Consider the following 27,861-nt stretch of genomic DNA (forward strand, 5'->3'; position numbering starts at 1 on the left):
GCAGAGAAGGAGGCGAGGCAAACGCTCCCCTCCGCCGGCGTCTCTCGGTCACGTGACAGCGGCGCCTTTTTTTTTAAAGGAACAAAACAATGGGCCGGCACTTGAGAGCTTACCCCCCCCTCCCGCGCAGGCGCAACAGCCACCTCCGGGAGCAGGAGACGGCCGGCGTTCGGTCAGTGAGGTCACGTGCCAGGGTAGCCGTTCACGTGACCCCCTCCCTCCATTGGAGGTGGAGGGAAAAAGCATGCGCGGTTGTGCGCTTCCGGGAGGAAGGAGCTGTTGGGCTCTTGGTGGCAGTTGGGTTGTCCCGCGCAGGTGACAGCGGTGCGCGCGTGCGCGCTGCCCCCCTCCCCCCGCTGGTTTGCCTGCCTGCCTGCGGACGAGGCAGGATGCAGAGCGTCATCAACACGGTGAAAGGGAAGGCGCTGGAAGTGGCCGAGTACCTGACGCCGGTGCTGAAGGTGAGGCGCCGCCCGCGAGCCCCAGGGGATGCGGTGGCGGGGCAGCAGGCGGAGGAGAGGGGGATGCCCGGGCCTCGCTAGCGTAGCCCGTGAAGAGAGGCACCCCCGCTCCCCATAGCGCCACCGTGGGCGAAGGAGCCCCCTCGCCCACACGCGTGCAAAGGCCCGCTGCTTCGGAGAACTCGGTAGGGGCGGCTCTCCTACGCTCCCCTTGGAGGCACGTCAAGCGCGCAAAGCCTTGTCACGCCACCCATGAAGCGAGCTCGAGTTTTTGCCACGATAACGGTGCAGCCCTATGCTGAATTGCCCTGGTCCGTCTGCTGACATCAGTGGGGTTTTGTCAGGAGCTGTGCTGTCCTGGAAGGCTCTTGACATGACTTAGGCCCAGCTCTGTTTCAGTTTATTTGGTTTCGTTTCTCTGTGCTGCCCAGATGGTCCCCGTTCACCCCCCCCCCTGCGCTTCCTTGTGCTTTGAACGGGCACCTCCTGTGTTGCGGCTGAGCTCATTCCTTGCTTTCCCCCCCCTCTCCCTCTACTCCAGGGGTGGGGAACCTTTATTCCACCAAAGGCCATTTCGATATTAATAACATAATTCGCGGGCCATACAAAATTATCAACCTAAAAATTAGCCGACCAAGCCCCAGATGACACCGCCCGACATGGGCAAGCAGGCAGGCATCCAACCGTTGGTGCACTCGCCCACCTGGTTAGCTCCATAGTTAATGACTCTTCTGCAAGGGGGGGAAAAGGTTCCTTTTTTCCGCAAAACAAACTCACATCCGCCTTGAATAGAGGCTATTCCTGTTCGTGGGAGGGGGCGGATCGCCAGTCTTAGATCCTTCTGAGCTAGAGATCTGCCAAGACCCACAAAGGGCCAGACCAAATGATTTCGCGGGCCTTAAACGGCCCCCGGGCCTGACGTTCCCCACCCCTGCTCTACTCCCTGTTCCTCAACAGGCTCTGTTATCTCCCGGTTCCCAAGCCGCTCAATTGCTCTGTGCTTAAAAGTATGCTTTGTAGATTTACTGGTCATTAGCAGCTTTGAACCTGTAGATTGCTCAAGCTGTTCCTGCGAGCTCCTGAATAAACGTTTACCTGCTTAAGATTTACCTGTCTGAGCGAGTGACTTTTTGGGATTGCTGAGGGCAGCTGGTGAACCTTACAGGTTTTGGCTGGAGAACATCTGCAGAAGGTTGCACTGTTACACACCCACTGACCTCGGTGGACTCAGAAGGGTGTAAATCACTTAAGTACTGTTTGTGTGTGTGTGTGAAGGGCTGTAAAATCGCAGCCGACTTATGGCGACCCCTTTTTTGGGGGGGTTTCATGGCAAGAAACTAACAGAGGTGGTTTGCCAGTGCCTTCCTCTGCACAGCAACCCTGGCATTCCTTCGTGGTCTCCCATCCAAATACTAACCAGGGCTGACCCTGCTTAGCTTCTGAGATCCGACGAGATCAGGCTAGCCTGGGCCATCCAGGTCAGGGCTAGTCTTTAATAATTTGTGAGATTGTATTTATGGTTTTAGATGCTTTATTATATGGTTGGTTATGGTTTTAATGTTGTTACCTGGGCTTGGCTGGGTAGGGCAGGTTAGAAATTTAAGAAATAAATGAAACAAAATGTGTCTGAGACCCTGTGTAGTTCTCCATATCCATGAGAGGCACTTCTGTATGGAGCCTCAGTGAAAGGGGTCATTTCCATTTCTCCATTTCTTCCTTCTATTGCAGAACCTCTGTTTTTCTCTACATCTTTTTGCAGGAAACTCTACTTATGAAGTTGGGCACAATGGATGCTGCCCTGCTTGGTGAGCCATAGACCCCAGTTAGAGAGCTCAAGTTGCTGTACCGCATTGGTTTCATTTAGGGGAGACATCATCCTTATAAAGGCCGCGAGAGTAGCCCTCTTCAGTTGTGAGACATCCATCTCCCCTTCAGTAGAAATTCTTGACACTATTGTGTGCCCTTGAAACACATTAATCTAAGTGCTATATACAGGACTAGAAGAATCTGTGTTTCCTAAGAATGGGAACATACTTAAAATGCATAACAATGACTATTGGAATTCACTGTTTCCTTCTGAATGAATATAGGAATGTTGTACCAGTGCTTGGGAAATGTAATATTTTTGAAGAGTTCTCTGGCTTTCAGAAAATTACTGCTGACTTCTGGAGTCTAGGGATTTCACATATTTGTTTGTCTTGGCCATTAAGCTTTACAGGATAGAGTGCCATAGATGATGTGTGACAGACTTTTTAGTGCCAAGACAACTCAGACAGACTTTCTTGTTTCTATAGTTCTTTTTGGTAATTTTATTGGGGGTTGGGCTAATGTTGTAGGTGAAAGAAATCTGTAGTGTGCTGCAAAGTAGAAGAGCAAGAAGATCTTAGTTGGCTTAGTAGAAAGGGGATTTGAGTGAAAGGTTTGGGCTGTAGTGGTACTGTTCTTGAATTGATAGAATTCATGGAATTTGAACTACCAGCATTGTAAAGTGAGGAGAAATAAATACAGAAGCAAGAAATTTATCATTGGAAGGAAAGAAATAGGATAGACTGAGAAAATCAGTCTTGAAGCCACATTGAATGTTAAGATTCAGAAAGGTGGGGCATAATTTTCTAAAATAAATAAAATTGAGGTAGAATTACCGCTGAAGGCTGTTCTGAATCTTATCTCTGAGGTACTAATGACTTTGCTGGAAGGTTCAAGAGCAGAAAGAGCCCTGGCTAACTTACAACTACTCTTAAAAACACAGTATCTTATCTTTTGAGCCTTTTTAAAATCGATACTGGTATGCAAATTTAACTTTGAGTTTAACTTTCGGATCTTTCATTTTTTTCCCCTTTTGTCCCAACAAACATTCCTATCCAACTTTTTGGTATCTACTAGAATGTCTTTTCTTTGTTTAGGCCTTCTGTTTAAACAAAGAGGCAAAATAGCTGTAATCAGGAATACCTGATTTGTACAAAATAACCGCCTCCAAGCAAAACAGGAGTCCAGTGGTACCAGTAGCAGATGCATGTAATGCCTAGAATGACTTTAGTCACCTTCACAAGTTGAACGGATCTAAAATTGGCAGTATTCCTTTTATGCAGGATCTGTAAATAGATCTTCAGTGGAAGATATGGTTGCCAGTGGCAACCATAAATTTCTTTCTTATTTACTTCATTTATATCTCCCCTTTTCTTCCAAATGGGGATCCGAAGTGTCTTGCATATTAACCTTGTGAGGCAGGTTAGGATGAGATTGTATGACTGGCCCAAGGTCACCCAGTAAGCTTTTGTGGTAGAGTTGAGATTTGAACCTGGGTGTCCCAGATCCTAATCTGACACCCAGCCACTACACTTGTACTCTTTCTAGTGGCCAGCTGCCCTTGGATGCCTAGCACAAAGTACTAGACCCTTCTCCAAGTTCTTGGTGTATTGCAGAGAGCTTTCAGAAGGGAGGTTGTCTCACTTTATGCTGGATTTTTACATTTTATTTTGATTTATATTATGTATAGTCTTCCTTTCTCCCAGGGATTCAAGGCGGATTGCACATAGTGAGTCAGTACAGTCAACAAAATGGGACATTCAGTAGCTAATGCATTAGGATTTTAGGTCTGGAACCACCAGAAAGGACTGAAGCATAGTATAAGTATTAACATGACACATTAAGCAATACAAAAATAACATAATAGGATCCTATTGACAGTAAACTGTCACAGCTGTATAGACTACAGTCCTTAATCAATTATCCAAGTCAGTTTGTGAACCATTTTGTACAGGGCAACCCTGTTACCTGCACAGAAAAACCCCTTAAATAGTTTTGTTTTGCATAGTTTGCAGAAAACCAGGCGCTTTCCTGATCTCCTCAGGCAGCCCATTCCACAAGGTAGGAGCCACATTGCACAACGCAGGTGTATGAGCAGTTTTTGATTTTGCTCGTTTGCATCTTGGCTCCTGCAGGAGCCCCTGCTTACGTGAGTGAAATTGTCATGGCGGAGCATAGGGGGAGAGGTGATCCCACAAATAAGAGGGGCCAAGGCCATGAAGGGCTTTATATGTGATAGCCAGTACCTTAAACTGGGCCCAGTAACGAATTGGTAGACAACGGCGTGCTTGCAGAGTGGGAGTAATATGCGTGCTCCTGATAATAGCTGAGCTGTGGCATTCCTGAGTTGATTTTGAGGGGTGACCACTGTACAGTGCATTACAGAAGTCTAGTCTTGATGTTACTGGGGCATGGATCCAGGTGACCGGTCAGCCGTATCGAGGTGAGGGGCCATTTTACAGGTTAGGCTGAGTTGGTAGAAAGCCCTTTTTTGCAGGTGCATTAACTTGTTTCTCCAGGAATAAAGCTGGATCCAGTATGACCCCAAGGCTTTTAACTGGGACAGTAAGGGTCGGTTGAACTCCATCAGGTGGGGAGAACAATGTCCTTCAACACCTCTGCCTTACCAACCAGTATTACCTCTGGCTTTTCAGGGTTTAATTTCAATTTGTTCACTTTTAACCCATTAACTACCCTGGCCACGCAGTGATTCAGGACCTCTACCACATCACCAGGAGATTTGGATAAAGATATATAGGGCAGAGTATCATTAGCATATTGATGACAACCAACCCCCAAACAACAAATTATTTGACCTAAGGGCTTTACATACAGATTGAAAAGCAGGGAGGATAGGATTGCACCCTATGGAACCCCACATGATAGACCTCACACAGTTGGCAACTGGTTTCCAGTAGCAACCCTTTGAGTCTGATCCATGAGGAACAGTTTGAACCAGTTCAATCCACATCACCTGATATCTACTTCTGCCTCCAGGTGGTTCAACAAGATGGCATGATCTACAGTATCAAAGTTTGCAGATAAATAAGAGGAACAGAGAGGCTTGGCCTTTGTCTACACACTGATGGAGGTTGTCAACTAAAGCTAGCAGAGCCAAAAACAGACTGTGCCCCTCCCATATATTAAACAAAATTTTCAAACCTTTGTTACATCATGGGCAGTGCAGCTGAAACTAAATAGATTATATTCTTTTGGAAGGTAGTGTTCCTATACATATTTTGTAATGCGTAATAAATTTATTCAAGTCTGTAGAAATTACTAACTCATTTAGTAAAGGTCCCCTGTTCAAGCACCAGGTCATTCCTGACCCTTGGGGTGACGTCACATCCCGACATTTACTAGGCAGACTTTGTTTTACGGGGTGGTTTGCCAGTGCCTTCCCCAGTCATCTTCCCTTTACCCCCAGCAAGCTGTGTACTCATTTCACCAACCTCGGAAGGATGGAAGGCTGAGTCCACCTTGAGCTGGCGTCCTGAAACCAACTTCTGTCAAGATCAAACTCAGGTCGTGAGCAGAGCTTGAACTGCACTACTGCAGCTTACCACTCTGCGCTATGGGGCTCATTTAGTAGCAGTGCTTTAAATCACATATAGAAATCTGAAACCCAATAAAGTGAATTAGGTTTATGGCTTCAAGGAATAGGATCCTAAGCCAACTTTGTGATGTTTGAGGATAAATAAAAACACCGACTCCAGCCTTGACCTATGTATTTCTAATTGCTTCTTGCCCCCTTCATTTAAAACATTGTGAGATTCTGAATTTCCTGCTGTATGCAGTTCATTAAACTGAAGATATACACAAGTTAAGAGAAAATAAATTCTAACTTTCACACAAACTTATTTCCTAATTTCATTTTCAATTATTGACCAAATTTTACGTATGATTTAGGTAACTAAAGAATTTGAAATGTGTGTGGAAACCAAGAGGTGTCATGAATTGTGCTGGACAAAGCCTGCAGTCATGATGTAGCAGGAACAACATTTGGCATTGATTTCATTCTGGAACACTGAAAGTTGCTGAAAGAGTATCCTAGAATGAAACTGAAAGAGGATCCGATACTGAAAGAGGATCTGGGACTTCTGCAATATTTGGAAGCATTTTTCTAAGAAGTTGCAAGCCGTTTATGGTAATTTGTCATGTTTATATCCTGTGCTTCCTTCAAGAATTCAGGATAGTATATGCAAGGCTGTGTAACTCTTACCACAACAACTTTCTGAACTAATAGTATTTAAGGCCACCCAAAAAGTATCTTAGCTGGGTGCAGAGGGGGAATTTGAATCTGGGATATCTGCATGTGGCCCTAAAACTCTAGTCACTATGATAATAGTATTGAGGGTGGGCAGAGACATTATATATATAAATATACAATATTAAAAAACTTTGAATAAACAAAACTCAACCATACAACTAATAAAACCTATACAACATATAACTTTCTAAATAAACACTCTCTTTATGAACCACCACCAACAGAATCCAAACTTTTAAGCGTGTTCTCCATCCTGGATATAGTAGGTTTCCATATTCTATCCAATTCTTCTATGTTTTTGTTATTTTGATAGTAAGTTAATTTAATCAGCACATAGATCTCTTTTACTTTGTCGAACCAAGTATTCAAGCTTGGAGAATTCGCTCCTTTCCAATATCTGGCAAAATTTATTCTTGCCAATGTTACCATATGTAGGCATACATCAAGGAGTTTCTTATTCATAGCTGGTAAACAGTTTAACAGGATTATTTCTGAATTCATGGGTATTTCTATTTCCAGACCTTTAGATATTATTTTTATCACATTTTCCCAATAAACTGTAGCTCTAGTACACTCCCACCACATATGGTAAAAATCTGCTTTATCCCTCTTACAAAACCAACATTTATTTGCATCTTCCTTTAAGTTCGATATTTTCTGTATACTGATAGGGGATAGATGCGACATATATACCATTTTATATAGATTCTCTCTGATCGATAAACTTATTGTGAAATTTAAACCTTTTGTGAATATAAATTCCCATTTGTCATCATCCATCACGTAACCAAGCTTCTTATTCCACTTCTCTTGATGTTTGTTTATTGTTGTTCTGTTTTTTTATAATAAAATGGTGTAAATCTTACTCATAGTTTACCTGAGACTACCAATTTTTCAAACTCGTTGAGGGATCGTAAATTTAACTTACTCTTTTAAACTAATGTGTTTATATAGTTCTTAATTTGAAGGTATTTGAAGGGTGTCAATGGACTTTTATTTTCTTCTGTTAAATCAGAATAAGCAATTATTGGTCCTCCTTTTATCCAATGATTGACATTATATTTTTAACTGCTTATAAATACCTTAATCTTATATACTTTTCATATCAGAGTGAAACTTCTGTGGTAGTGTCTAATGATGGAAGTATGTTAAAAACTACTTAAGCAGGAAACTGTTATAATTTCCTATCATACACAAGATTATTATAATTCCCTAGTGTACTGAAGATTATTATTTAATACAGCAGTATCACGTCCAGCACTGTAGGGGGGTTACTATCTTTCCCACTGAATTAAATGCTCATAATACTAGGTAGCAGAAAAGATAAGAAAGTTTGCAAAGTGCTGTGTTTGGAAGAATACTTAAAGGGACTTGAGATCATGGAATAAGTAGTTTCCTAGAGGTTCTGAAAACCTACAACTAGGTCTGATTTCATAGAAAAATTTATAAAAGACATGGAATGCTGATTGGTGGTTTTTGCTCCTTAGAAAAATGAACAAAACTATGTGGCAGGCCTGTGAGCCAGCATGGTGTAGCAGTTAAGAATGGCAGTCTCCCTACTCCTCCATATTTGCATTGGGCTCTGATCTGGAGAACCAAGTTTGATTCCCCACTCCTGCACATGAAGCCTGCTGGGTGACCTTGGGCTAGTCACAGTTCTCTCAGAACTCTCTCATGCCACACCTACCACACAAAGGTGCATGTTGAGGGGGAAGGCAATTGTAAGCTGTTTTGAGATTCCTTAGAGAAAAGTGGAGTATGAAAACCAACTCTTCTTCTGGTTGTATGGCTTTTTAATAACCTCTCATTGTTCTGAACCAAAATGTGTTGCTTAAGAAGTTGGGAAGACCTAAGTTAAGGCCTACCATGCTACAAATGAGAATCTGTCCAGAAAGTATAGGTGGGAGCTAGTGTAACCTTTCCTTTTTCTTGAATCTTTGTTTTCAAATGTTTGCAGATGCCTTAATGTACTTATCTTCTTTATGGTAGGAATCCAAGTTTAAAGAAACCGGAGTGATCACTCCTGAAGAGGTAGGTACACAATTGTTCATGCGTTTTCCGAGCTTCATATGAAAGTAGTACAAAGATGAAGTTCCAGAAGGCTTTGTTATAGTTCCTGTTACTACAAACTGTGGTTGGAACAAGATGCTTTAGTTTAGCTAAAATGAATAAAATATTTCCTTGGAAATGCTGGTCAGAATTATGAAAGCACTGAATAACTTTTTGTTTACCATCACTATGCCTGCAATCCTATGCATACTTAATTGGAAGGATGTCCTATTGAACATAGTAGGATCAGTCTCTTTGTAAATATGCATAGGGTTGGGCTAGAAAACAGTCATGCTGTACTGTTGTGGGCGAAGAATCTGTGAAAGAAAATGTGCGGCTATTACAAAAAGCTAGTCTGTTTGCTCATGTTAAGTGTTCTGCAACAGCACGCACTAGAATTATCTGGTACCAGGTCAGTACATAAATATCAGTATTTTCTCAGGCGTTTCCTTTCGGTCTTGTCAGTATACAGTTTCTCAATTCCCTGCTTTTGTTCTTTTTTTAAAAATGAGGAATTATAGTGCATCTTTCAGTATTAGTCAAGCTGTAGTCTTTTGCTTTTTTGCACATGCCTTCTCTCCAATTTGTGTTAAGCAATCGACACACACTTCAGCCTGTGTGATCTGCCAGAGATAGAACTCAACTTGTTTGAAAGGCCTTTGGGAAATTAAGTTAACCTTTAGTATAAGACTCAGAGAAAAAGTTACAATCCACAGAGAAGATGAGGAATCCATAAAAGGAAGAACAAATTTGAGAAAAGATTAGTTGAGTCAAAAATAAATCCGGTACAAAATGGGAAAAGCAGAACTGATGTTTTTAATGTCAGATGATCTCTTACAAATGCAGACAAATGATTTCTTTTGACTGTGGTAGATCTTAGCAAAAGTGCAAGAATTTGTTGGTTCTTGTAGGTTATCCGGGTTGTGTAACCGTGGTCTTGGAATTTTCTTTCCTGACGTTTCGCCAGCAACTGTGGCAGGCATCTTCAGAGTAGTAACACTGAAGGACAGTGTCTCTCAGTGTCAAGGGTGTAGGAAGAGTAATATATAGTCAGAAAGGGGTTGGGTTTGAGCTGAGTATTGTCCTGCAAAAGTATTGTCCTGTAAGTATCAAGATAATGTGCTAATGAGGGTATGGTATGTTAATATGGAACCATTGTATCCTGAAGTGATCTGTTAATGTGTGTAATCCAAAACTAATCTGTATGGCTATTGTTGAATGTTGTCTTTGTCTGGAGGTTTTTCAGGGCAGGAAGCCAAGCCCTGAAAAACCTCCAGACAAAGACAACATTCAACAATAGCCATACAGATTAGTTTTGGATTACACACATTAACAGATCACTTCAGGATACAATGGTTCCATATTAACATACCATACCCTCATTAGCACATTATCTTGATACTTACAGGACAATACTTTTGCAGGACAATACTCAGCTCAAACCCAACCCCTTTCTGACTATATATTACTCTTCCTACACCCTTGACACTGAGAGACACTGTCCTTCAGTGTTACTACTCTGAAGATGCCTGCCACAGTTGCTGGCGAAACGTCAGGAAAGAAAATTCCAAGACCACGGTTACACAACCCGGATAACCTACAAGAACCAATGAACTCTGACCGTGAAAGCCTTCGACAATAGCAAGAATTTGTCTTCTTCTTGTATTCCTTTTGCTGCTCAGCCTCCAGTCTTCTGCCTACTCCCTTTTTAAAGGGAAACTAGTTTTTTTATTTACTACACATCATTTGTAAGAGTTTTTAATCAATGAGATACCAGCATTTTGTAATTTTATAGCAGTTTGAGGAAATGTAATTTTCCAGTTGACAGTGCAAAACACCAGGCAAGAGATTACCATAGTACCACACAGAAGATGGAAAATGTGATTAAAAATGGTATTGTTACATTTAGGGTAGGAGGGATAGAAAAAAAATCTTGTGGATCCTTATCGAAAGAAAGCCAAACTTAAAGCCGTGTTCTGGGTTAAGTTGTGTTTTTTTTTATTAAGCTGTTCAATGACTAAAAGTAATTAACAGAACTGTGCTGAAATGGGAAGGCAGCATTTCACAATCTTTTTGCCCCGTGTGAACTGGCAGAAAGGATGAAACTATCCAAAGGGCTGGGTCAGAAGAAGATGGAATGTGTACCCATTTCCCAAGGCATTAGGATGCACATTTGGGTGCTCAGCCAAATGTTCAAAAGCGTCTGCCTGCTTGTCTAAGCAAGGAGTCCCCTCTACCTGCCTCCCCCTCATCAGTAGCAGCGTAAGGAAACAGTGGGCACAATTGGGTGCGAAATGTGTGAAAGGACAGAGAAGAAGGATTGCAAACTTTTTTGGGCCCCTCAAAACGGCAGCCTTTTTGTAGAAAAATGGAACCTTAGAAATACTTGGCACAGAACAAATAGGTCATTGTGGCTAAATGATCTGCTGTTGATTCCTGAGTGTCAAAGAAGCAGATCTACTGTAAATATTTATTAACATAAAATTAATCTTGAGTGGCAGATCTTATAGCTTTCTTTTTAGTTTGACTCTGTTTGCAATTGTCTGGTATTCCCACCCTTTTTTTTCCGCACTGGCCTAGTGTCAGTTTTCTAACTTGTCTCCTGTCATTAGTTGCCTATTCTACTCTGGGTCATTGCAGCTTTGAAACTTAAGCCACACTTTCTATATACAAACATTGGTGGCAATCTGCAGAAATGGGAAGAACTAATAATAAAAGACTATACTTGAGCCAAATAGCCAATTGTTGTTAACTAACACTTTCTCCCCCTGATGCCGTGTGGCAGATCACCTTATGAAAGATGGTGTTCCCCTAATGATTTGGAGTAGAAATGAGGAAGTGATTGTATTTCACTTACCAAGGTAGCTGTCACTGCCATCAACAAGGAGGGAAAAATCCACTTCTTAAAAACAGAACAGCAGAAGCTGTGGCAGGTATCTTCAGAGGAGTAACACTGAAGGACAGTGTCTCTCAGTGTCAAGTGTGTAGGAAGAGTAATATATAGTCAGAAAGGAGTTGGGTTTGAGCTGAATCATTGTCCTGCAAAAGGTATCAATGGTAATGTGCTTATCATTGTCCTGTAAGTATCAAGATAATGTGCTAATGAGGGTGTGGTATGTTAATATGGAACCATTATATCCTGAAGTGATCTGTTAATGTGTGAAATCCAAAACTAATCCGCATGGCTATTGTGGACTGTAGTCTTTGTTAGACTCAGGAACAACAGACTCAGGAAAAACAGTCTCCCATAGGAAAGGTATTCTTGCCATTTATTAAAGGAGTCACTGATAGGATGGAGAAACTTTTGAAAAAACATAACCTACATACAGTGTTTAAACCCACCAAGAACATAACAACAGATGCTACGATCAGCAAAAGACAAAAGAGACCCCCTCACCTCTGCAGGAGTATATCGTATACCTTGCAGTTGTGGAGAAGTTTACATCGGGACCACAAAACGCAGCATACAAACAAGGATAAAAGAACATGAAAGATACTGCAGACTTGGCCAACCTGAGAAATCAGCAGTGGCTGAACATGGACTGACGCAAACAGGACACAGGGTCTTATTCCAAGACACTGAAAGACTGGACAATTCTACCAACTATTTTGTCAGATTGCACAGAGAAGCCATTGAAATTCATAAACATCAGCACAACTTTAACAGAAAAGAAGAGAGTTTAAGAATGAATAAGGCTTGGCTTCCTGTCCTGAAAACCTCCAGACTAACAAAGACTACAGTCCACAATAGCCATGCGGATTAGCTTTGGATTTCACACATTAACAGATCACTTCAGGATACAATGGTTCCATATTAATATACCACACCCTCATTAGCACGTTATCTTGATACTTACAGGACAATGATTAGCACATTACCTTTGATACTTTTTGCAGGACAATGATTCAGCTCAAACCCAACCCCTTTCTGACTATATATTACTGTTCCTACACACTTGACACTGAGAGACACATTCCTTCAGTGTTACTCCTCTGAAGATGCCTGCCACAGTTGCTGGCGAAACGTCAGGAAAGAAAATACGAAGACCACGGTCACACAGCCCGGATAACCTACAAGAACCAATGAACTCTGACCGTGAAAGCCTTAGACAATATTTAGAACAGCAGAAGTTTAAAAATGACAGTTTATGGTGGTAACTATTATTTATGAGATAAAGCTACTTAGGTTGGTGCAGCTCTGAGTATGTCATTTACATGGCACATTCTGCTCTTTTGCATTTAACAGTTTGTAGCCGCTGGAGACCATTTAGTTCACCACTGTCCTACTTGGCAATGGTAAGTAAGGTTCTACAGGGTGCACATCAGAAGAACACTCAGCTGATGACCCTATGTGTTTATCCCTTGAATGCTTGCTAGACACAAACAACCTATCACACTTGACCTGTAGATAATCCCTTTATCTGAATAGAGCCAGGAGCAAGCCCAATTTACAGAATCACCAGGAGGGGGAGGGGCTCTGTTTGGCGTGCAGAAGGTCCCAGGTTCAATCCCCGGCACCTCCAGTTAAAGAGACTAGGCAAGCAGGTGATGTGAAAGACCTCTGCCTGAGACCCTGGAAAGCCGCTGCCAGTCTGAGTAGACAATACTGACTTTGATGGACCAATACTGACTTTGATGGATTCAGTATAAGGCAGCTTCATGTGTTCATTAAGGAAAACACATATGAGCCTTCTACAATGCGTATGAAGTGGGCATACCCCTTCCATCCTGTTTTGAAGCAAGAGGGGTACCTGGCTTTTACCGCTCATAGTACTTGTATGTAGTGGGGGACAGATCCTCCTCTCCCCAGGCTGTGTCCCTCAAATCTCCAGGAATTTTCCAACCTGGATTTGGAAACCCTAAGCATGTAGAAGGCATGCAGGTGGTAAGAGGGAAAGGAGGGCACGACTGCCTGGTAATAGGCAGACAAGGGGAGGGCTCCCTTGAAAATCTGGAACCGGCCCTGGATGGGGACCACCTTCTCCTTACTAAACACAGGATTCCTGGCTTTTGAGTAGACATGGACATTGAGGGGGGAAAGCTTGCTGCATTCTGTGTACTGTGTGAAGTATAATATAACCTCTTCCTGGTGTTGTGTGTGAGCTGTTAGTACTTTCCTGTCTTGACAGATACTTTAATTTAATGGGCTCTGCACTGATTGGTCAGAAGTTCTGCATTCATTACAGTTTAGTGCTGCAGGGAAGACATTTGACTTATAACCTGGTGTCATGAGCACCCGAAGGTGTTCTTGATATATCGTAGTGCTTGTCGGTTTTGCTCCATTGCCATTAGAGCCAAATTGCCTTTGTCATAACTAAATAAATCATAACTAAATAAATCCACAAAAGGGTCTGCATTAATACATATTAGCCTTGAAGGTGCCACAATACTTCTTTTTGGGTTTGCTGCGGCAGACCCTCATGCGTACCTGACATGATACTTTATCCAGGTGATTAATCATTTATAAACTGCTAAAATGAATATTTCTTTGTAATAGAAGCTTTAGTAGTTTTATCTTGTAAGTGTAGCAAGAATATTCAAAAGCAAATACTAAGAACACCAGCAGAAGGTCTCTTCTGTGACATATTAACATTATTAGGTAACCACTGGACATTGATTTCCCTAGCCTAAAATCATTGCGATTTGTTTACAATCATAATAGTTGTCAATTCCACACCAGGGATTTCCCTGGTACTCAGTCTGCACTTGCTTCAGAGATATCTCATGGTACATGGTAATTCAGTTTTTCACCCTTGTTAGCCATGGTTTCCCTTTCACACCAGATGCAGATGACGTTGCTCCTCCCCACCCCGTCCCCGATGTCCTACCGCCATCCTGATTCTCTGACTGTCGTTAAATGTTTTTGGCACATGCATATTGCTGCTCAAGAATAGCGCAGTTCTACACTCTTATTTGTTTCAATTAGTTTGGTAATATAATATTACTGTAGACTGTACAGTGTAATCTCTTGGTGTCTGTAATTTGTCACAGTGTTATTTTGTATCTTGAAGGGCTACAGGTGAAGAATTGAAGGTCAAGGCTTATCTCCCAACAGACAAACAGTTTTTGGTCACTAAAAATGGTAAGTAGGGCATTGGTTTGTAGTTGTAACTGAACATGTACTAACCACGGTCTGCCAGAAGTGTGTGCCCAAAAAGTTTGACATAATCTGTGTTTTGAAGTAATGGCATGAACTTTGAGAATCCCTGCCGAGTCTGATATTTACCTGGCATGGATAAATAATGCACTGTTGCGTAATAATGTTCATAACATTATTCTAGATGTGATATCACTGTACCTGAAGTAAGGATGCCAGCACTTACTAGAAATGCCTTGCCCTAATTGCACTAAAATTGTATCCAGAAGCTAGCCACCCTGTGCAGCATTAGTATAGTGGCAGCTCATACTCTCTTTGTAATCAAACAATAATCTTTTTATAGCTGGTGTGACTCTTGTCGATAACAGAAATGTGTTAGTCTTAAAATCCACAGGCTTACATTTTATACTACAGAATTGTATAACCTATGTAGTACTCCAGCTCATCCTGTACAGTAATGCAGTCCTTGTCTGTCTTTACAGTACCCCCTTGGTGATGTCAGCAAATTTCAATAATGAGTTCTACTTTTCATTCCTTAATAAAATAGTCTTCAATGCTAGCACATGAGGAATGGTTACTGGTTACTTTTCTTCATACTCGGCCCTTGGCACTCTAGTAATCAGTGTTTTACTTACCTTATAATACGTGTGCTGTGCTGGTGCTGATCTTTTCTTCATTAAGAAGCCATTCCTGTGTGGCACTGAATCAAATGTAGTTTTCTAAAATTCACATAGATATTTGTCCTTCATGCTAATGCTGATCCCACCAGTTCCTGGATGCTTCAATATGCTGATGTCTAAATTAACTTGAAATATTAATTCTTCAGTAGTAGATTGAAAGGCATTGGAAGTTTCAGTTCCCCAAGGCAATAATATTTATTTGATTAAACATGAGCTTTTGTAAGAAAGGTTTTGAAGTGTATACACATTTGCAATCAGTACTTTGAAAAAGTCTGTGTTCCAAAATTTTTGCAAGATTCTCTCTGGTTGATTTTGTGTTGAGAGCAATTTTGTGATCTTCGTAGTGCCATGCTACAAGCGATGTAAACAGATGGAGTACTCCGATGAACTGGAAGCTATAATAGAAGAAGATGATGGAGATGGAGGATGGGTAGACACATTTCATAATGCAGGTATTTTAGTTCCTGTCTTTTACTTGTTAAGCTTAAAAGTTCAGACTGTGGTTCCTGTCAAATCACTTCCATTCTCATATATTTTCAATGGGCTCTAGTACATAAGTATATATGATAACAAATGGAGACCTGCAAGAAACTAGCAGAGATAGGTGGGCAGGGGCTCGACCCTCCATCCATCCCCCTCAGCATCATGCCGAGGCTTCCTTCCTTGCCTCCCTCCCTCCCCCTCTCTCTCCCTCCATGGCATGCCAAGGCTTGTGGGCTCGGTCTCTTTCTCTGAATGCCACACTGAAGCCTTGTGAGCTCACTCTTGCGCACTGTGTGTGTGTGTGAATGGCACACCGAGCCTCACACATTCATTCTCTCGCCCCATTGCTCACCTGAAGCAGTCTGGGCCGGCACACCGAGACGTTCCCCCACACCCTCCCTCTTGGCAGCGGGTGGGAGCACCAAGATCCCTGCAGGGAGCCACCACTGATTTATTCCGTCCTGCATTTTTTTTAAATGTAGATTTTTCTACAGACCTAGGGGGCGCCTGGAGTCTGCAAAAACATCTGTTTGGGGTGAATGTGCTTCCCCAGAAGCCTCCACCCAGGAAAACCAAGTCCCAAATGTGTGGTGTCAGCCACTGGGCAAGGCTCACTTGCATGTTAGGGAACCCTCAAGGACTTGAGGAGGGGGTCCTCATTTTCCCATGTATTCCCCTTCCCACACTATTTCTTCTTTCCTTTCTCCTGGCATCCCCCATACCCTCTCCCCCTTCCCTGCCTCATTCTCTCTTTCTCAGCCATTCACCAATCTACCTTTTGTCTGCCTGGTCTAAAATCACCCAGTGAGCTTTCACAGGAAGATGGGGATTTGAACCTGGGTCTCCCAGACCCTGCTCTGAAGTTCTAACTGCTCTACTACACTGGCTTTCATATTCATAGGGTGGCAGCTGTTGGACAGTAGCAAGCAGTCACGCCTAGTTGAGTTATGCAAGTCAGATGGTATCTAGTCACTCAGAGGTTGCTGCCAGGTTAGGGTTGGCAACCTCCAGGTGGGTCCTGGAAGTCTCATGGAATTACAACTGTACTTCAGACAGAGAAAATAACTGCTTTGAAGGATGGACTCTATGGCATTATATTCCGCTGAGTCCTCTCCCCTCCCCAAACCCTGCCCTCCTCAGACTCCACCACAAAATCTCCAGGAATTTGATAACCTGGAGCTCACAACTCTAACCAAACCTTGCCCCAGTGCATCCTCCTTCAAAGGCCAAAATAGGCCTGGAAAGGGCTTTCCCCCCTTGCTTTTACTGACAGAACCAAGCCTTGGAATGCTGTGGTTGCCTAGCAACAGCCACTGAGGGATTCCATTGCTTAAAGTTACAGTCGTTTTATTGTGTGTTTTTTTAAACCTCACAATGTATTTTTTTTGTTTAGACTTCACATTTTTTGGCAAACTTGGGACCCTTTCCAAGTTTGTTGAAAGTTCTGTCTTGCCTGTTCAGAGTTCTAGTCACTGGTTTTAAGTATCCAGAGATTTGGCTGACTTTACTATGAGAATATAAGTTATAAATATACAAAAATGTATATGAAGTGTATAAATCATCTTCAGGTCTTGGTTTTCCTTACTAAATCTGAATCTTTAATCACTTCAATAAGCACTATTGAATGTACTGAATCACCTTTGCCATCAATGGGGTGGGATGGTGCAATATGAGCAATAGTGTGTATAATCCTATCAGTAGATTTCTCCTTAATTTTTACTGCATCTGTTTTCTTAACAGGTGTTACAGGAGTGATGGAATCTGTTAAAGAAATCACACTGGAAAGCAAGGTATTACCTTGTGAATTTTTGACTAATACGTTAGCAGCAGCTACAATCTAGCATGCATAGCTTGTTGGAGTTATCCCTCTCCTTAAAAACCAGTATTGTTTGTTTTATTCTTCTAGAAGATTGGAACAGTAAGTAGGTGTTTGCTGTTGCCCATGACGGTAAACTCACAGCATGTCTGTTGGTTGAGGGTAGGACTCTTCTACAGACTTATCTCAACATACTCCTAAATTCAGTAACCTGTTACTGAAGATCTGTGGTAATGACATATAGCTGGTTCTAAAATGGAAACCTAGAGCAAGGTGAAGGTCAAAAGTACATTTTTGTATCTTAGGTTTGGTACTATAGTGAATGGCTGGCTTCCGAACTCATTGCATTGCTGGAATTTTAAGGTTCTGTACCACTTTGAATGAATAAGTATTCTTTACATTCCACATGTGGCTGTGAAGTTCTGTGAAATGTTTACTGTAAGATACTTCCCCCCCCTTGTGTTCAAAGGATAGCATGAAATTACCAGAACGCTCGGGATCCTGTGAAGATGAGGAGGAGGGAGAGGCAGCTGATATGGAAGGTAATTGCCTGTTGTGAATGAGGCACAGTTCGCTAGAGCACACTTCTGTTATGTAGCTAGAACACAGTGCTCCTGTTTGAATACATTGCAACATGGATATCTTATTTATTTTGTGAAAGATTCAGTCCAGCATCATGTCTCAAACTTTACTGCAGTTGTTCAGATATGTGAAAGTTGCCTTGAGGAGAAGGATCAGTTATTCCTCTTGTCTTCTGTGGACAAGACAAGTAATTTTATAAAACTGCACATGAAAATATTTAGGTTCATTCTTCGGAAGAATTTTATAACTATAAGAACTCACCAGCGTGATGTAGTGGTTAAGAGCAGTGGACTCTAATCTGGAAAACCGGGTTTGATTCACCACTCCTCCACTTGAGTGGCAGACTCTAATCTGGTGAACTGAATTTGTTTTCCCCACTCCTACACATGAAGCCTGGTGGATGACCTTGAGCTAGTCTCAGTTCTCTTCGAGCTGTCAGCCTCACCCACCTCACAAGGTGTCTGCTGTGGGGAAGGGAAGGCAATTGTAAGCCACTCTGAAATTCTTAAAGGCAGAGAAAAAGTGGGGTATAAAAACCAAGTCTTCTTCTTCTATGATGATATGTGGAGATTTTGGCTAGAGGATTGATGGGAAAGGCCCCTTAAGATCTAATATTTGTGTTGTGTGTGGAATGCTGGGCTTGAGTAGAGGATACGATGCAAATATCTGCTTGTGTGATGCTCTTTGGATGGCCTTGGGCAAATAACACTCTCTAAGCTTAAGCTGTCACACAGGTTTGAACAAATTAAGAGTCACTGTGAGCTCCTTTGAGGACTTGGCCCCTTTCTGCAACAAAGATCAATACATAGTGTAGTAGTAATTGGAGAGCCCCGTGGCGCAGAGTGGTAAGCTGCAGTACTGCAGTCCAAGCTGTGCTCACGACCTGAGTTGGATCCCGATGGGAGTCAGTTTCAGGTAGCCGGCTCAAGGTTGACTCCGCCTTCCATCCTTCCGAGGTTGGTAAAATGAGTACCCAGCTTGCTGGGGGTAAAGGGAAGATGACTGGAGAAGGCACTAGCAAACCACCCCATAAAAAAAGTCTGCCTAGGAAACGTCGGGATGTGACGTCACCCCATGGGTCAGGAATGATATGGCGCTTGCACAGGGGACCTTTACCTTTTTAATTGGAGATGAAGATTTTATTTTATTTAGGACACTTTATGCTGCTTTCCACCTTAAGGCCCCCCAAAGCAGCAAACAATCAAAAACATTAATATCAGCTTTAAAATACATAAACATTAAGCAACAATTAAACAAAACCACAAACATGAATGAGGGTCACTGAGAGAGTGCCAAACAAAACAGAAAAGTCTTCACCTGCTGCTGGAAGACGATGGGGACAGACTACTCTCCTTGGGGAGGGATTTCCAGTTTCAGTGTCATGACCAAGAAAGCCCTTTCTCGGCCAGCCATGCATCTTACCCTCAGGTGATGGGGGGGACATCAAAAGCAGGAGTCCCTGAAGGGGTCGGCTAGGTCCATATAGAAGCAGGCATTTTTAAAGGTATACTGGTCCCAAGGTGTATAGGGCTTTAAAGGTCAATATGAGCACCTTGAATTAGGCTTGGAAATAAATTGGGAGCCAAGGTAGTTGCAGTAAAATTGAAATGATATGGTCCCAGCAACCTGTCCCAGCCAGCATTCTGGCTGCAGCATTCTGTACCATTTGTAGCTTCTAGACACTCTTCAAGGGCAGCCCCATGTAGAGAGCATTGTATTATTATTAATAATATTAAGTTTCAGTTTATAAGCCGTCATTTATCCTGAAACTGCCTCCAGACACCGCTTCACAGTTTCCACAACCTCCCTGAGGAAACAGATGACAACTAGTTTTTAACATGAAGTGTGTGCATCTAAATGACTTCAAAAAAACAACCCTCAAGTGTTCTGTTCTTTGTGTGGTGATGGAAGGGACGATTAACAACCCCCCCCCCACACACACACACACCTCAAAATGTTTTTTTTTCCAGAATATGAAGAGAGTGGGCTGTTAGAGACTGATGAGGTGAGTATATCATGTTCTTTCCCACCACCTCAATGATAATGCCACTTCTGATTTCAGCTCTATTTCAGTAGCAGCAAATGGCTTCAGGGCTAGGTTAAAATACTGTTAACTGAATTTATAGCAACACCTAATACCTGTAGACACTGAACTGGGTAGGAAGGGTGGAACAGGCAATATCTGACCATTTTCAGCTTCTAACTTGACTCTTTAATCTTGAGCAGGCAACGCTGGATACAAGGAAAATAGTAGAAGCTGCCAAGGCTAAAGCTGATGTCGGAGAGGAAGAAGCTATTCTACAAACCAGGACATACGACCTTTATATTACATATGACAAATACTACCAGACCCCAAGACTTTGGTTGTTTGGCTACGATGAGGTACATCGTCTTTTGCAACTGTTCAGATCCCATCAGTTAAGTGAGCACTCAGTAGATTGCATTTAAGAGTCAAGAGGTCAAACAAAAGATTGCAGCAAAGGTAATGCAAACACGTGGAAACAAATGTGCTCCAGTCTTCGGTAACCTATTCCTGAATCACTTTTGGATGACCTTTTCCCTTCAAGAGTAATAATTCTTGACCCCAAAGGCTGCATCATATTTCTGGACTAACAGAATATTTTTTATGCATATCTGCAGGCCTTTGTATGTGTGCTACTCTCCTGTGCATACACAATGTGGCTGCTTCTCAATGGCCTATCAGTGATTTCTCAGTTATTCACATTACTGAAAACAGGGCTTTAGCTGTGAATTCATATATGTGGTGCTGGGTGACTGTGGATGTGGTAAGTGCACATCCACAGCCTATGCTTGGAACTGGCTCAGATGTTAGAGAGGCTTGGAAAGTAGATGCACATGGGACTCACGTATCTACCTTCCCACTTCCTCTAATGTGTGAAGCATAGATTCACTAGTGCCCATAGTGAGACCACCATGCTTTAGGAGTAATATGTGAGACTGAGTACACAGTACAACGGAGAGACTTGTTTTCTGCCCGTCTTTGTAAGGCTCATGGCCTGTTTCCTTGCCCCTACAGTAAGCTAACTAGCAGCAAATCGGTAGATGCATTTTAAAAATTAATTTATAGGATACATTCTTGCTCAAACTTTTGTAGTTGGAAAAAAGTCCCTTGAGACAAAAACTGCTCCTGAGTCTTGCTTATAATATATTTTTTAAAATTGTAAGCTGCCTTGAGTAGGACTTTAAAGAGGTAGCATATATTCTAAATAAACAATAAATATTCCCTGTGCCAGTACCTTTTCTTTTGTTATACTCAAGACTACAAAGTTCTTTCATGTTTTGCTCCTATGGCTATTTGAGTTCAGATGGACAAGAATGAAAGAAATGCGTGACAGTGTCTTCTAGAAGTTGGTATTTTTTTAAAAGATCTGCACTAAGGTAATTTAAACCAAGAAAAAACTGTGCCGAGCATAATGTATGCACGTTGGGCGTCGCACAATTCTGCTTCTATGAAACAGGGAGGGAGCCTGTTCACGTGCCTCAATCTCTCATTTCCTCCCCTTGCCCCATCTCTTAATATTTCATGAAGTGTGGCCCACATGCTCGATAGCCTTAAGGGCTGGAAACTTGTTCTTTTAACGAAAGCTGACATTAGGATATTGACTTCTTTATCTAACGCCACATTCTCTCCTTTTATTGTCACTTGCACTGTGGAAGTATTGTGGATTGTGTGTAGTCCTAAGTGTGGCCTCCTAGCCATTGCATTTTGTTGAAGGGACCTGAATCCTACCTCCTAGGTGGTCTCAAAGTGGCATCTCATCTATGCAACAAATTAAAATGGATCTGTCTGCTCCGAAAAATAAGTGATGTTTGAGGGTTGCAGTTCATGTTCATGTACTTGGTCATAATAAAATGTTTTGCTTTGCTGATACTTTTTAAGTGAAGAAAAGTCTAGGTTACATGTGTTGTCTTTTTACTTCTCTCCTTTTCAGCAACGCCAGCCATTAACTGTAGAACAAATGTATGAAGATATTAGTCAAGATCATGTCAAAAAAACTGTGACTATTGAAAACCATCCCCACCTTCCTCCACCTCCAATGTGTTCAGTTCACCCATGCAGGTATTTCTTGAGTCTTAGGGAATGCTTTAATTACCTGCTTCGTGAGAAATGTCTGCTCGGTTTCCTAGGTGACATGGGTTTGTTTATTTATTCACGTTATTTATAGTCCAGCTTTCTCACAGGGTGGATTACACAGGGTGAGTCAATACAATCAACAAGATGGGACATTCAATAAAAATGAAATAGGATTTGGGTTGTAGAACCAACTAGAAGTCTCAAAACAGAAGAGAAGCAAAGCATAAGTGTCAACGTGACACCCTAAATGATGCAGAATCACACAAGATCCAACCCACTGCAAACTATACACAGTAGTCCAGACCACAGTTCCCAGTAATTTATCCAAGTAACTTTGTGAAGCCTTTTGTACAGTGCTGCCCTGTTGCCTGTGCAGAAAGGTCCTCTTGAATAATTCAGGTTTACATAGTTTGTAGAAAGCCAGGAGAGTGGGAGCCTTCCTGACCTCAGGCAGGCCATTCCTTGTTTGGCTACGATGAGGTACATCGTCTTTTGCAACTGTTCAGATCCCATCAGTTAAGTGAGCACTCAGTAGATTGCATTTAAGAGTCAAGAGGCCACAATGAAGAAGGCACATAAATGGGCAGTTGTTGATTTTGCCCCTCTGGAAATTGGCACTTGCGGAAGGCTTTGCTCGGGTGAGCTGTTGTGGCAGAGCATACAGGAGGAGACAGTTTTGCAGATATGAGGCTCCGAGGCCATGAAGGGCTTTGCCAGTGCTTTAAATTGAGCCCAGAAACTGATGGGCAGCCAGTAGAGTGATTGTAGAATGGGAGTAATAATGTTTCAGCTAGCTCCTGATAATAGCTGAGCTGCGGCATTTTCCCCCAACTGGAGTTTTCGAATTGATTTTGAGGAGAGGCAAATGAACAATGCGTTACAGAAGTCTAGTCTGTTACTGTGGCATGGATCCAGGTGGCTGGTGAGCCGTACTGAGGTAAGGGGCCATTTTACAGGTTAGGCTGAGTTGGTAGAAAGCCTTTTTTTTTTGCAGCTGCATTAGCTTGCTTCTCCAGCAGTAATGTTGGATCCAGTGTAACCCCGAGGCTCTTAACTGAGTCGGTAAGGGTCGATGGAACCATATCAAAAGTGTGGAAAACAGTGTCCTTCAAGATTTCTGCCTTCCCAACCAGCATTACTTCTGTCCATCCAGGGTTTAGTTTCAATTGGTCACTCTTATTCATTTAACTGCAGCAGCCAGGCAGTGATTTAGGACCTCTACCGCATCACCAGAAAATTTGGATAAGGATATATACAGCTGTGTAGCATCCACATATTGATAACAGCCAACCCCAAAACTACAAATGATTTGGCCCAAGGGCCTTACATAAAGATTAAAGTGCATGGGGGATAGGATTGCACCCTGTGGGACCCCACAGTATAGGTGCCACACTGATGATAACAGGTCTCCAGTGGCAATTCTTTGGGCCCAATCTGTGAGCAATGATTTGGACCGGTCCAACGCACATCCTCTAATGTCTGCTTCTGCTTCCAGACGCCTCAACATGATGGCATGGTCCATTGTGTCAGAGGCAGCAGATAAATCCAGTAGGAGAACCAAGGAAGCCTGACTTTTGTCTACATTTAGACAGAGATCAACTAAAGCCAGCAGAATCATTTTTGTACCATAGCCTTGTCTGAAACAAGACTAAAAAGGGTGTTATTTTATTGGCATTTTGAGAACTTCCTGTCTACATAGTAGACAGTCTACATAGACCTTTCTGTTCATGACATTTTTCTCTTCTCCCCCGCCCCCGTTCAAATAGCTTTCTTGTCTTCCAACATGGTTTCCTGCAGTTTCAGAATAACTATGTTCAAAACACTTCCTCTCACAGTATTTTGAAATCTCCTGTGACGTTAAGTGATCCAGGGTCCTAAGCAACCAAAACTAATTTTTCTTTCATTTTTCACATGATCACCAGAAGGTGGCAGACGCTTTCAGGACAGTTAAGAATATAGTTTGCCTTTCCACAGCAGATTGAATCAAGGTTCCAGCATTAGCCAACCCCCCCCCCCAAAAAACCCCCAACCCACTTGCTCAACAATATTTGTCGATTTGCACAGCTTGTCACACATTGTGTCCTGACAGTATTCATTCTAAAGTCCTGTCACTCTTACTGAATTTACTGAGAAGTACAATGCTGTCTCTTTCCAGTATCAAATTTCTGGACAACTGAATGGTGGGGAAACAAGCAGCTAATCTGCCTTCTGTGAGACTGAATGATTCCAAGCTGATTCCGTGCAAACTGCGCAAAACTGAATTATCCAAGAGGGCTTTTCTGTGTGAGCAACAGGGTAGCACTGTACAAAAGGCTTCACAAAGTTACTTGGATAAATTTTTGGGGACTGTGGTCTGTACTAGTGTGTATCGTTTGCAGTGGGTTGGATCCTGTTGTGTGATTTTCCATCATTTAAGGGGAAATAAGAGGGCTCACCAGTCGCTAAGACATTAAAAACTAAGGCCAAGGCGTATGGTGGAAAATAAATAAAAATGTATTTTATTACTCAGTTAAAATTCTCTAAATTCCCTTATGTGTTTTACCAACAGGCTTCTTCAGGGGGATCTGTTAGTCTTGCAGTGATTCTCCAAAAAGAGTACAAGATCAGTAGCAGATTTCTGGAGTGGGTTCTTATCTATCACTGTAATAAATCTGTTGCCACTAGGAGCAGATGATAAGGGGTAGCTGGAGCCGGCTCTGGTTTGCTACCTCTCCCCACCACTTTTCCCTCCCTCACCATGAAAAAGGGAAAAGTTGAGAGGAAGCCTAAATGGTTGAGGGAGAGGCAAGCTGAAGCCAGGGCAGACGGCAAGATGGAGCAGGCTGGTCTGTACCCGCCTCCCCTCCCCCCCCCCCCCCGTGAGAGCCCTTGTTCCTTGCGAGTTCCCGTGGGGCTATTAGTTTGGGTTGACTGTCCAAAACTGTTTGCATACCGTTGATACAGCGGCATTGTTCTCTTTCCTATTGTGGGTCTACCTGAAATGTGGTTGAAAAGAATCACTGTGTTGGGTGCAAATAGGAAAGAAAATGGTTCAGTGCTTCTGGGTTTGGAGTAGGGGTCACTGGGGGCTTGGGGGGGCAGGTAGTTGTAGATTTCCTGCCTTGCGCAGAGGGTTGGACTAGATGACCCTGGTGGTCTCTTCCAGCTTTATAATTATGTGGATATTAATTGCTGATATACCCAGTGATATCTGCTTTGGATGTCTCTCTGTGTATGGAGCAGTACAGTGTCAGAGTGGCATCTTCTGTGTAGCATCCACAAGACAGTCGTTGCTTGTTGATGGCTCATTCTGGCCCTGCTTGTCACTGTACGGAAGACATGAGTGGGCATGACTTCTGTCAGCCCATGGCATATATTTTATGAGTGTATCACCTTCTTTTCATCATGGAACACCAGGCATCACATGCAGCATTCTCAGAGGTCTCCCTTCCAGACTTGTCTGGCTTCAGAAACTTGTTGGGTCATATGCCCTTCAACTCCACCCTAGTATGAAATTACCCTCTGCTGCCATTTTTTTTCTTTTTTGCATACCTATTTCTACTTGCAGTAAAACATAGCACAGAAAATATCAGTCCAGATTTATTTCCTAACACCCAAGCATTCATCATTCCTGGTTGCACCAACCTTTCAGACCTTTAATAATAATTTAAAAAATCTTGCTTGTTTCTGCTTCTGGAAAGCTGTCTGGTATTTACCCAGTTCTTTCATATGAGCCATAAGCAAATTAATTAATTCTGCTTAGTAATGGAAGAACGTTTATTGTTTTCAGGCACGCAGAAGTGATGAAGAAAATAATTGAAACTGTGGCAGAAGGCGGTGGAGAACTTGGCGTCCATATGTATCCTTTCCATTGAATTAGTTGGGTGGGTTTTTGAAAGAACAATGGCTTGAGATTTCTTGTCTGTTTTTGTTTTTTTTTCAAATCATGTCCTGGTCAGGTGTAAAGTAAGTGTTCCACTGTTATTTTATCTGTGTGTGTGTAAAGTGCCGTCAAGTCACAGCCTGCTTATGGTGACCCCTTTTGGGGTTTTCATGGCAAGACACTAACAGAGGGGGTTTGCCAGTGCCTTCCTCTGCACAGCAACCCTGGACTTCCTTGGTGGTCTCCCATTCAAATACTAACCAGGGCTGACCCTGCTTAGCTTCTGAGATCTGACGAGACCTGGGCCATCCAGGTCAGGGCGCTCTTTTATCTACCCCTGGTGTTTTCCAGAGATTATTTTCCATGGCTTTGATAAATAAATAAATGGCTGCTAATCCTCCATACATCCACACTCATGCACACACCAGAGGGCTTTTTTTTTAAAGAAAAAGATCACAATGGCATTATTGCCGTGATCTCCTAGTTCCCTGCTTTTTTCTTTTTTTTTAAGTCTCAACCCCTTTTGATTGTGGCATTGTAAGAGGGAAGGTGCAAATTGTAATAAAGGGTTAGAGGCTTTTTTTAAAAAGTGAAAGCTAGGAACCTAGTACATTGTTATGATAGATTGCTGTAATGTTAACGGCCATAATGATCTAGCAATGCCCATTTGTTTTACAAAGCCAACCTGCAGAGTAATCCTCCCAGCTTTGCTGTCAGGGACAACCTGGAGGTGTATGGAAGCTGCAGGGGACAGTGAGAAACAGGATCCAAGCTGGGAAATAAACTGTGTGTAAGACTCCTGCAAGAAGCCCTGTGGCGCAGAGTGGTAAGCTGCAGTACTGCAGTCCAAGCTCTGCTCACGACCTGAGTTCAATCCCAACGAATTCAGTAGGTATTGGGACTGGTAGCATCAGAGAGGGCATGACTGACTTTGGTCTCACTGTAGCTTTGTAGTAGTATAAAATACTAGAAGTGTAATGGACTTTGTACTTGTTAGCAAGAATTCGAATGCAATTTCCAGGGGTCAGGTCTGTGCCTACACTTACACAATAGAAATGGCTGGCAGAAAAAACAGTAGCGTTTTCACCAAAATCCACTTGACTTCAGTGGTAATAATTAGAGCAAATTGCTACGTAGACTTGTCTGCTTATTTTGAAGTTGCCATAAAAATTGTACTGTACTAGACTGATGTTATTATCTACTAAGATGGATTTTTCCTGGGAGGTAAATTGGTACTTGATGAAGGATGAGATTTCATGACACTTTTAAAAGTAGTTTGCTTAGCCTCCTGCAAACGTATGGTTGTAAAGTGATCCAGTTTGTTTTCCTTAATTTAATATTCAGGTACCTTCTAATTTTTTTGAAATTTGTACAAGCAGTCATTCCAACAATAGAGTATGATTATACAAGACACTTTACAATGTAATTGGGGGGGGGGAGAGAGAACATTTATGCTAATTATTGACCCTAATTTTTAAAAAAGAACAACCCATATGTGACTGACTTGTTTATCCACCATTGTATACAATTTCTGTAATGTACCACTTCTATCAAGTTTGTGCATCAAAATAAAATTCCACTATCAGCCTTACTTTTTAATAAAGACCTTTATGTGTAAAAACAACAACACCCACCTAGTTTTTCGTTCCTGTGCTGTGG

The 27,861-nt window shown here is 42.3% G+C and overlaps 1 protein-coding gene across 1 annotated transcript; it reads left to right on the forward strand.

Moving 5' to 3' along the window:
• Positions 1–372: 372 nt before the first annotated feature.
• On the forward strand, positions 373–27,829 carry ATG3 (autophagy related 3). Its single transcript, XM_056858316.1, has 12 exons — positions 373–461; positions 8,527–8,568; positions 12,833–12,882; positions 14,598–14,668; positions 15,708–15,815; positions 17,587–17,636; positions 18,132–18,204; positions 20,215–20,249; positions 20,471–20,626; positions 22,198–22,325; positions 26,110–26,178; positions 27,547–27,829. The coding sequence occupies exons 1-12, from the start codon at positions 390–392 to the stop codon at positions 27,626–27,628; spliced, it is 936 nt and encodes a 311-aa protein (XP_056714294.1). The 5' UTR covers positions 373–389; the 3' UTR covers positions 27,629–27,829.
• The last annotated feature ends 32 nt before the right edge of the window (positions 27,830–27,861 follow it).

The sequence above is a fragment of the Euleptes europaea genome, chromosome 12 (genome assembly GCF_029931775.1).
Source record: "Euleptes europaea isolate rEulEur1 chromosome 12, rEulEur1.hap1, whole genome shotgun sequence".
NCBI classification, from domain to species: Eukaryota; Metazoa; Chordata; class Lepidosauria; order Squamata; family Sphaerodactylidae; genus Euleptes; species Euleptes europaea.